Below are 10435 nucleotides of genomic sequence, written 5' to 3' on the forward strand. Positions count from 1 at the left end.
ATTTAAAGCACTGCAGCACTTGGGAGAACTCAGGACTGTTGTTTAATACCAAACAACTCTTCCTGGTGATGCACCTGGGCTGTAAAATTTGCCCCAAAGCAGAGGAAGGAATGGGTGCTGTGTGCTTTGCTGCCAGTGAGAGCAACTCCATTCTCCAGGCAAATCCCCTCTGGAAGCTTGAGGCAGTGAGAAAAGCCCAAACAATGGCAAACTGTTGAACTCCCACTGCTTCCTATTAGTCCTGTCCCAGATGGAGACAGGGTTACTGCACCCTCCTGCATCTGCAGCTCCGTGCCCAGGTGACAGGGACATTCCTGCCAGAGCAGCCCTCTACCTGGCAGGTGGGCTGGATGGAAGGCACGGGGAGACAGAAGGGAAAGTGCCACCAATGTCTCTCCGTAGATAAGAGACAAGTGTCATGTTTTCTTCTAAAATGGGGTAGCTGTGTTATGCTAAAAACAGCCAAACGCTGAGGAGGTAGAGGAGGCGAAGCAGATTTTCAAGGGGAGGAGGAGCAGCTTTTCCCTAAACAAGGGAACAGAAGGGCTTTAGGAGCAGCACCAGCCCTGCATGTGCCCCTCCAGCAGCTCCAGGGCTGGCCCTGCCTCATGACCGGCTCCTTCTCATCCTACGAGTAGCTAAAAGGGGAAATTATAGAGCACCCCGGGGGAAAGCACTATCCTTCAGATGCCACTGAAGGCTCAAAGCCTCTCCTCAAGTGTGCCATGTCCCTCCGTGGGCTGGTCCCCCCCCCCACCAGCATGTTGGGCACGTGATGGGGACACAGGCAGTGTCAGCGAGGAGGAACAAGTAGGGCAGCGAAATGTAATCCAGCATGTGGGGACATCAAAAATCAAGTAGAACCTTTAAGGCTGAAGCTTTCCACAGCTGAAAGTCCGAGTGTAATTTGTCATCACCCCCCAAAAGAGATGGAAAAGAGGGGGTGAGGGGGAGCCCTCATGGCAAAACTTGCCAGTGAATCGAGCCCGAGCAGGGGTACTTTCAGAAACAGCAGTTTCTGTATTTTCCCGCAAAGAGCAACTCCGCTCCCCTTCTTTTCCAAGGATCAGTAGAGGATGGCTCAGACACGCAGAGCAGCCCTTCGGGGAAGGACGCGGTGCCTCGCCAATAGCCATGTCTTCCCCGGCGTCACCTCTCCGTGCCCGGCTCCCACCGCGAGCATCCCTGGAGGCGCCGCTGCCCCGGCGCTCGCCCGCAGGGACTCGCTGTCCCTTCCCGGCTCTCAGCGGCGGGGATTGCCCGGCCCGAATCCCCGCCGCGTGCCCTTGGCTGATCCCGCTGGGAGCGCATCTCGCCGGGAACGAGCCCGCAAGTACCACCGCGAACGTGACCGCGGCGAGCCGGCTCTGGGGGAGCCGGGGATGCGGGGAGAGCCGAGGGCAGGCGCCAGCGGCGCCTAAACCCGCGCTGTTCTCACAGAGCCGCGAACCCACGCACCGACCCTTCCCCGGGCGGGACGCGCCGCGACCCCCGCGGGAGGATGGGGAGAGGGGGGTGATGGATGGAGCGCGGTGGACGGAGACCCTCGGGGGGGGCGAGCCGCGCGCGTGTCCCCCTCCCCACGGCCGGTGCGGGCTCACCTGTCCGTACACCTGGATGGGCTCGGGCGGGCGCGGCGCGGCGCGGCGGCCCCGCGGGGGCTCTGCGGGGGCTGCGGGGGCCGGCGGGGCGCGGAGCAGCAGCAGCGGCGAGCGGGAGCCCGCGGCCGCCGGCAGCAGCAGCAGCAGCGGCAGCAGCGGCAGCAGCCGGCGGGGGAGCGGGGCGGCCCGGCCGGCCCCGCCAGAGCTCCGTGTCGCCATGTTCGTGCCGCCGGGGCCGGGCGGAGCGGAGCGGGGCCGGGAGGAGCGGAGCCGAGCCGGGCGGAGCGGCAGCCGCGCCGCCGCCCGGAGAGAATGTGCATGGGCAGCGCTGCCGCTGCGAGCCCCCCCCCTCCTCCGCCGCTCCCCGCGGGCACGGATGCTCGGGCCCCCTCCCCTCTTCTCCGCTCCTTCTTCTTCTCCCTCTTCCTATTTTCCTCCCTCTCGTTCTTTTTCTCCCTCTCCGGAGGATGCTCGGGTGCCCGTCGAGATGGAGTGAAATAAGTTCAAGTGAATTTCTGTGAAATGGAGTAAAGTGGAATGAAGCAGCCAGAAATCGAGTCAAAGGGAGCAAGAGGGAATGGAAGGAAACTGTGTTGAAGTCAATGAAGCTGTTTAAGGGGGTGTGGAGTGACCGGGCAAAGGGGAAAGGCTTCAAACTGGTAAAGAGTAGGGTTAGATGGGATGTTAGGAAGAAATTCTTCCCTGTGAGGGTGGTGAGGCCTTGGCACAGGTTGCCCAGAGCAGCTGTGGCTGCCCCATGCCTGGAAGTGTCCAAGGCCATGTTGGACAGAGCTTGGAGCAACCTGGGATAGTGGGAGGTGTCCCTGCCCATGCCAGGGGGTTGAACTGGATGGGCTTTAATGTCCTTTCCAACCCAAACCATTCTGGGATTCTATAAAATAAACTCAAATAAAATAAAAGCACTGCAGCTGCTTCTCTCTGGGGAAGGAGTGAGGTTTTCCCCAAAAAAGCCGAGCCTCACTTTTCCTCCCACTTACATCCTGCAGGTGTGTCCCCCAGCCCGGGGTGGGGGCCTAAAACACCCCAGGACTGGTGGGAAGTGGCGGAATTGTCCGGGCTGAGGTTTGATGGAATCACAGTGGTGTGAACCATAAAATCATGGTAATGGGGGTTCAGGTCCTTGCTGCTGAGTGTGATGAAGAGCTAAGTCCACTTCTGGATGGGAAGGTGAAGGTGTGGATGGATGTCAAGTGAAAAAGGTGTAAATTATTTCTCAGGTTTTTGTGACAGAGTATCCCCATGGTACGATTCTGGCAGCCCTCCTGAAGCCTTTATCTCAATTTCTGCCATCTTCTTACCTGGGCAGAGTTGGGAAGGTGAGCGAGACATGGTGGGAGTGGGAAGCCAGAGACCCTCAGGGTCTCTCCAGGGCTTTCTGTCACCTCTCCCACCCATGGGGGTGGGTTTGAGCTGTGCCAGTGGCTGTGTGCTTCCCATAAAACACTGGCATAGCTGACATGTCCATAACTCACTGGTGCAGGAGATGATGCTTGGTTGGTTATGCAGGGACAGCACAGGACTGATGCCAGTGGCCACGACTCTGATTTACTGGGGCAGCTCAAAGTGCTGGACTCCCAGGTGTGGGGATTCCCCTGGGTCTGCTCCCCTGGTCACCGTGCATCCCTTTCAGAATGCAGCTTGTCCCATCCCTGCCTGGGGCTCGTGGGTATTCTGGGTGTTCCAGCGCAGGGGTGGGAAGACGGGGCAAGGATTTGAGGCAGGAGACTCAAATGCCACTGGGAGATGACAGGAAAGTGGAGCTGTGCTTGTTGCTCAGCCCCAAATTGTCTCTCTTAAGCCAGGGGTGGTTTTTATGGGCATGATTTTGCTGCTAAGAAAAGGCTCTGGCCTCTTGTGTCTCCGAGGTGCTGAGAACAGACTGATGGCTTTCAACCCCTCTGCCTCACATGCTGTGCACCATTCCAGCATTTCCATCAAGGAAAATGGATGTGGCCCAGCAGTGAAGGCATGGGAGCCTATAAATCCCACGGACAGCCCCGAGGCAGTCTGGCTCCCCCTTATTTCACTTGCCTTAACAGCAGGAACATTGTTCAGAGCTTTCCCCGAGGTGCTTTCACTTAGAAACCCAGTTAGTGTGTTTCAATTATCGGGTCAATACAATTATAAGCCCTCCTAATAAAGCTTTTAGAGGTCTTGACTCAGGGTAATGTCCCCCTGGAGGACAGGAGGTCACCGTGGGTATGGGCAGAGTCAGTGAGGGAGTCTCACTGTGTGGGAATCCCTGTAGCCAGTTGCTCTCTGGACCAGATGTGGTGGGCAGGCGAGAAGGACTCAGAAAGGACCTGGAGATGAGGAATAGAATAAGAAATAGGAGGAAATGAGGAACTGCCTTTGCTGAGGTGCTAAATGGAGGAAAATGGTGTGGGGCAGTTTGCTGTCCCTCTCCCAGCCCTTGTGCCACACTTCTTGCAGGGTCCAAGAAGGGTCCCTGCCCCCCTGTGGGCTCCCTGTGGGGGCACAGGGAGAGAGCTTTAGCCAGGAGCTCCTGGGTGAACCCAGCCCTGGTAAATGCTCACAGATGAATGGCTCTTTCTTTGTGCAGGGAAACACACATTTCCCTTGCCAAGGTATTTTTTGTTTCTTGAGAAAAGACGTAAAGGGGAGAGGGGAACAGTGCAGAGTTTATTTTAAGGCCCATCTGGATTTCATCAGCAGCAAAAGCTGTGAACTCCAAGAGCAAGGCAAGGAGCCCCTGGCCCCCTGGTTTTCCTTCCCCTCTTCCTCGAGACCTTTCCCTGTCTCGGCTTTAGAGGTCCCAGAGGGTTTAGGGGACTGAGGGGCTGCAACAGCCATTCCCCACAAAGCCTCACTGAGACAGCAAAGCTGCTTAAAGGAACCATTGCTTGTTGCTGGGGATGAGTCAGGGAGCAAAAGAGGGATGCCAGGGACAAGAGCCAAAGACATCACCCCACTCATGGCCTTGGTCTCAGAGCCTTCCTCAGAGGATGATGATGGTTGTAGGGTTTCCTACAGGGTTCAGGGCTGTGTCAGAGGCACCTGGTTGTTGCATTCACACTCCAGGGGTCACTTTGTGTGCTGGGGTCTCTCTCAGGAGGATGTTCGGTGTGTGGTACGAATGTGCCCTGCCCTGATGTGTGGCAGAGCATCGTGTGGGGGCTGAAAGGAGGGAAGAAAATGCCCCGTGTGGGGTGGGACAGGGAAGATGTTGCAGACAAATCAGCAGCAAAGGCTCCGGTGTCAGGAAAAACATGGGGAATGGGCTCATGGAACGGGAGCAGGGACACCCGTGTGTGTCCTGTAAGAGAGGCAGCAGCAAAGCTGCTCCTGCCCCACGCTGGGGGAACGAGGAGGAGGAGGAGAAGGGCATCCACGCAGGTGCAGCTCCAGCGATGGCTGTCGTGAGCAACATCCCCATCTTGTGGCAACAGCAGCATCAGGGGAGCAGAGCCAGAGCTGCTGCTCTCCGCGCTACAGTGCCCCAAGGCCACCGCGGGGGACGCGTCCTGTGCCGGCAGCCTTGTGTGACCGGCAGGACACGCTCTCCCTGTCCCCGGGCTTTGGGGTACTGCAGATCCATCCCGGTGGGAATGCCAGGTGCCCAGCATTAGGACCGTGGGAGGGTGCACGGGCACCAGGAGTGATGGCATTTCATCCATTGGATTTTACTTCCCTGCAAGGACCCAGCTGCCGAGGGTCAGTGTCTGTCCCGAAGCTGCCCAAGATGGGGTGCCCAGGCATTAGGCTCAGCAAAGGTGAAAGGATGGCGTGATGAGAAGCCTGGGGCTCTTCCCAAGGGTCTCATGAGGATTGGGAGTCAGGCCCGTGGCTGGCCAAGGTCAGTGATGTTGTCACCGTGTTTGATCCGGGCCCTGGGCAGCGCTCCAGGCCCCAGGTTAATCAGCAAACAGAGGTCAGGGGTCCTGTCCAGGTGGGGAGAGCGAGTTGGGATGGGCAGATGAAAGCAGAGCATGGTCCAGGAGGGGCACTGTGCTGGCAGGATGTGGGACAGGTGTCCTTTGTGCTCACCAGGTGCCACATGGTGCGGTGGTGTGGCCTCAGGCCACTCCTGCCTGGGGACAGCAGAGACTGGGTGGGGAGCACAGGGGCTGTCACCACAGCAAGGCACTCAAAGAAGGGCCTCTGTGCCCAGTAAGGGCAGCAGGGCTCCAGTGACTGGTGAAACTGGGGGACCAGGGGATGGGAAAGCACAGGTGTCACTGGGACGTGGTTAACCTAAGGAGGTTTGGGGGACTGGAGGTGGCTCTGGCCACTCCAACTGTATTTTCCCCATCCTCTGCTGTTTTAGCCCAAATTTGCTGCCAGCACAGCCCAGGTCTGTGACAAACCCCTCATGGGTGCTGTAGGGCAGAAACAGGCTGCCCCAGGAGGCTTTGCAGGAGCCAGGGAGAAGGGACCAAACAGCAGCCAAGTTGGCAATTGAGATTTATTGAACGTGGGTCAACCCCAAAGGTGGGGTGACCAAATTTCAGCAGGAAACACACAGGCCCTCAAGGGGGGAGCCCTCGAGTGAGGAGAAGCCCCTGCCCCTCACATCTGGGTGCCTGTTCCTCCTCCCTTCCCCCTCAGAGTTCTCAGGAAGCTGAAGGGACCCACAAGACTCAAAGTACACCTCTGTCCTACAGGCATTGATGTTTCCATGGGACATCCCCGGGCAAGAGGAAGGAGGTTGAGTGCAAGAAGTCCCACCAAGGGAGCCATCAGGAGAAGCCCCACCACCTCCAAAAGGTAAGGTTTTTTTCCAAAATACAGCTCGTCCCGATGGACACCACGATGGGAGCAATGAATCATCGACAAAGGGGCGCAGCAGACAAATGAAGACCCTGCCACGAGTCACGGTAATTTGTGCCACGTTACTGTTCTATTTGTGCCATGTTACTCTTCTGGTAAAGCATCAGCACAGCACTAAAGCAGCGCAGGGACCTTAGCAGAGATCCAAAGGGAGCTGGGAGGGGAAGCAGTAGGAAAAACAGGGCAGATCTGTGGTGTGGAGCAAAGCCGGACGCCGCCGTTTTGGGATCGGGGCAGGTCGGACGCTCACCAAAAATCACCCCACGCTGGTCACATCATCAGGGACAGGGGCTCTTTGTCCGTGGAAAACAGTCTTGGGTGGCTGGTGAGGGGTGGGACAAGATCCAGCCAGAGAAGGGACACACTTGGAGGAAGCCTACTCGGTCTTGGAGGCCGCGACGCCGTTGGACGCTCCCTGGTCTTTCTTAGAGGCCGCGACGCCGTTGGACGCTCCCGAGTCTTTCTCTCGGAGCTTGCGCAAGTAATCGTGGGGGCCTTTGCCCTCAAAGGACGTGGGGCTCTTGTAGGAACCCCCAATCTTGTCCCAGAGGGTGAAATACTGCCCGTAGTTGTAGTCGAAGTACAGGTGGTGGTCGGTGTGGTGGGCAGAGCCGTTGATGATGTGCCGCAGCAGCCGCGGCACGCGGTAGTCGCCGTCGTGGATGGAGATGGTCCAGACGTTGACAAAGATGTAGAGGCCCAGGTAGGTGACTTTGTGCAGGGGGAAGAGGAAGGGGTACACGTGGTAGGGCAGGCTCTGCATGAAGCCGTCCACGGGGTGGAAGGCGTGGCTGGCGAAGGGCGTGGCGATCTTCCACAGGTGGTGGGGCTTGTGGAAGCGCTGCAGGGACAGGGGGCTGTCAGTCGGGGTGGACCCTTTCAGGGGGTCCCCCAGGCAGATTCACAGCCCCAGGGGATGCTTTTTGGGCCATCACCACCCAAACTGAGCGGGGGACATGAGCCCTAAAGGGCTCTCAGCTCCCATCACATGGTGACACCTGGTTCAGCCATTCCCACCCGAGCATGCATTCCCTGGGAGGAGCATCTTGGACAGGTCCCCCAGAGTGGGACAAGGACTCTTGTCCAGAGCCCCTCGTCCTGTCCCATACCTTATAGAACAGCTTGTGGTGGAGACCACGGTGTATCCAGTAGATGCCCATGTCGGTGAAGAAGAGGAAGGACAGCATGCTGAGGAACACGCCAGACCAGCCTGGGGGGAGGGGAACAGGGGTGTTAGAGGTGGCACATGTGGGCATCAGGAGGCTGTAAGGGCCTCCACAATGGTCCTCGTGGCGGGAGACACATCTGAGTTGTGTCAGGTTCTGCCCCACTGAGGTGAGAGCATCAGACTCTCCCCTGTGACTCAGGGCAAGTGAGTCAGGTTTCACTGGGAGTCACTGGGAGCCATGCCCAGGGAAGGGAGGGATCTCTTTGGTGGAGGGAGGAGTGTGTCAAGCAGGGGGACACAACCCCCAGTGAGCGTGTATGGGTGCCTGCCCTAAAAAGAACTTGGGATTTTGGCTGATAGCCTGGGACAGGATGTACCCAGGAGGATTTCTTGGGGTCATCATTGGGAGAAATGGGGGCTGAGGGAGGTGGCCCAGGTGGGGAGAGGGTGCTACCGTGGCAGGGGGTGCAGGGAGGTCACTCACCATAAGGGGAGTCCTCGATGTTGTCGTAGAGTTTGCTGTAGCCCCGCACCTCGGCGAAGAACAGGGCGACAGTGGGGACGCTGATCCAGGGCAGGGAGCGCAGGGCGTAGGCGATCTCCCGGCTCACCTGGTTCTGTGGGGCATGGCAAGAGGGATCAGGGGCACAGGGGACATCTGAGAGCCCCAATGCTCCTCATGAGGCAGAGAAGGATGGCATCATGGCCACCCCTTTGTCATGGCATCCGTGCCATGGTGTGGGACGCAGCGTGCTGCTCATTTGGGGACAGCTGTGCTTGGGGCAGGGCTCACGCTGGGTTGTGGCACTTGTGTCTGGTCAGGGATGGTCAAGGGCAACAGCAGGCTGAGAGGGCTGGTTGTGACAGTAGGGACAGCCTGTGCCACAACACTGGCACGTGACATTTGAGGTGGACAGGAGGATGGCGAGGGGGATGCTGCCACAACCCCTGGGCGAGGAGTCCCCAGGGTGCACCCACCTCCAGGAACTGGGGATGCTTCTTGAGCTCGTGGTCGAAGATGAAGTAGTAGCTGAGGGTGCCAAAGAGCAGGTAGAGGGCGAGGGCCCCCAGGTTGGTGATGACGAAGAGGCTGAGGAGCTGGCGGCAAGGCTCGCCCTCGGGCCACCCCGCCGGGTACACGTAGGGCGTCAGGAGGTGCCGGTCAGCGGCTTCCAGGACCAGATCCATGGTGGCTCCTGCAGGAAAAAGAGTTGGTGCGACTGCTCAAATATGTCCCTCTCTGGGGCCATCGGGGCACAGGAAATCGGGTGCCCGCCAGGTTGTGGGCAGGGGGGTGGCAGGGTGGGGATGTCGTCCATCCCTCTGGATCACCTTAGACGGGACTGGGAAGCAAGTCTGGGAGATGCAGGTTGTGGGTGTAAAGCCAGAAGACGCAGAAGTGGGAGGCTCGCCTAATTATGGGCTCTGCTGCTGTGGGAGGGGGCATTTATGACAAGGGACAGCAGGATGTGGGTGGGAGGGGGACGGGTGACAGCGGGATGTGGGTCTGGGGAGCAAAACCCCTTTTGGGGCAGCACATGGGGCTCAGTTCCGTGCCCCGCGGGGCGATTCCCGCAGCGCTCCTCGGGGGTCCCCGGGCAGCGTGGGTGGCCAAGGGTGGGGAGGGGTCACTGTGTTTGGGAGCCGCAGGTGGCACGGCCAGCGGCGGGGAAGCAACCGAGGGGTGCTGGCAAGGGGGACGGTGACGCTCGCGGCGAGCGCAGCGGCCAGCGGGGGCCCTGCCGGCGGTGTCCCCCCCTCCGTGACCCCAAATCCCGGTATCCCGTACCCCCAGTACCCCGTACCCCGTTACCTGCCCGAGGGTCCCGGAGCGGCGCGGGGCGGGAGCGGGGCGGGGCCGCCCGGTAGCGCCACGTGACGTCACCGGCGGAGGCGCTCGCGCGACCTCGGACGGTGACGTCAGTGAAAAGGGGGCGTGGCGGGGGCGTGGCCTGACGGATTCGGGGGAGTGGGCGTGGCCTGAGGCGTGGCCGGGAGCGGGGCGTGGCCAGGGCGGGACGTGCGGAGCTCCGGTGCCCCCCCGGTCCCTCCCCGGTGCCTCCCCCGTCCCTCCCCCGGTGCCTCCCCGGTGCCTCCCCCGTCCCTCCCCCGGTCCCTCCCCGGTCCCTCCCCGGTGCCTCCCCCAGTGCCTCCCCCGGTGCCTCCCCCGGTGCCTCCCCCGGTGCCTCCCCCGGTGCCTCCCCCGGTCCCTCCCCGGTGCCTCCCCCGTCCCTCCCCCGGTGCCTCCCCGCTGCCTCCCCGGTCCCTCCCCCGGTGCCTCCCCCGGTCCCTCCCCGGTGCCTCCCCCACTGCCTCCCCGCTGCCTCCCCCAGTGCCTCCCCCGGTGCCTCCCCCGTCCGTCCCCGGTCCCTCCCTCGGTCCCTCCCTCGGTCCCTCCCCCGGTGCCTCCCCGGTGCCTCCGAGCGCTGCCGGAGGGGGAATTGTGGCCGCTCCGGCCCCTTGCCTGCTGTCCCCTCGGTCGGGGTGGCGGGCGCACATCCCTGGTGGCAGTCTGGGTTGGGAGGGACCTTAAGGACCGTCCGTTTTCACGCTGGACACGGGCGGGGACACCTTCCGCTATCCCAGGGTGCTCCAACCTGGCCTTGGACACTCCCAGGGATGGGGCAGCCACAGCTGCTCTGGGCACCCTGTGACTCCCCACACTCGCAGACAGTTTGTAACCCTTTTTCTTAAAATTACTACTTTTTTTTCCCCATTTCCCCCCAGTTTTCTCTGCAGCGGCTTTTACTCAGTCTCCAGACCCACCTTCTCTCTCCCACTCCAGTTTCCCGGAGTTTTCCCCTGAGTTTTCCCCAGGTAATGCATCTCTTTTCCTCCCTCGAGGTCACACCTT

At 60.4% G+C, this 10435-nt stretch overlaps 2 protein-coding genes across 4 annotated transcripts in view; both read right to left on the reverse strand.

Moving 5' to 3' along the window:
• SORL1 (sortilin related receptor 1) overlaps positions 1–1820 on the reverse strand; it is a gene marked incomplete at both ends in the record, with an annotated part of 42371 nt that extends 40551 nt beyond the window's left edge. For both annotated transcript variants that reach the window (XM_082296858.1, XM_082296857.1), the window contains one exon: positions 1602–1820. In XM_082296858.1, the coding sequence (XP_082152984.1) occupies positions 1602–1820 (219 nt within the window). The remainder of the gene's footprint in view (positions 1–1601) is intronic.
• Positions 1821–6083: 4263 nt separating this feature from the next.
• SC5D (sterol-C5-desaturase) lies at positions 6084–9467 on the reverse strand. Of its 2 annotated transcripts, none has more exons than XM_082297109.1 (5): positions 9395–9467; positions 8560–8777; positions 8066–8198; positions 7523–7623; positions 6084–7254 (listed from the first exon to the last, which is right to left on the reverse strand). In XM_082297109.1, exons 2-5 carry the CDS (start codon positions 8767–8769, stop codon positions 6790–6792), a joined length of 909 nt encoding a protein of 302 aa, XP_082153235.1. In that variant the 5' UTR covers positions 8770–8777; positions 9395–9467; the 3' UTR covers positions 6084–6789. The 2 variants fall into 2 exon arrangements, with proteins under 2 accessions (XP_082153235.1, XP_082153236.1); XM_082297110.1 differs by having other exon boundaries at positions 9387–9401.
• Positions 9468–10435: the final 968 nt, after the last annotated feature.

The sequence above is a fragment of the Coloeus monedula genome (assembly GCF_965178545.1).
Source record: "Coloeus monedula genome assembly, chromosome: 25".
NCBI classification, from domain to species: domain Eukaryota; kingdom Metazoa; phylum Chordata; class Aves; order Passeriformes; family Corvidae; genus Coloeus; species Coloeus monedula.

Excerpts from the sequence above, each read along its gene's own strand:
- SC5D (XM_082297109.1), bottom strand. The coding sequence starts at position 8,769 with ATGGATCTGGTCCTGGAAGCCGCTGACCGGCACCTCCTGACGCCCTAC. Across the intron at positions 7,624-8,065 it reads CATCGAGGACTCCCCTTATG|GCTGGTCTGGCGTGTTCCTC; the intron begins GTGAGTGACCTC and ends CCCTCCCCCCAG. Across the intron at positions 7,255-7,522 it reads ACCACAAGCTGTTCTATAAG|CGCTTCCACAAGCCCCACCA; the intron begins GTATGGGACAGG and ends CTGTCCCTGCAG.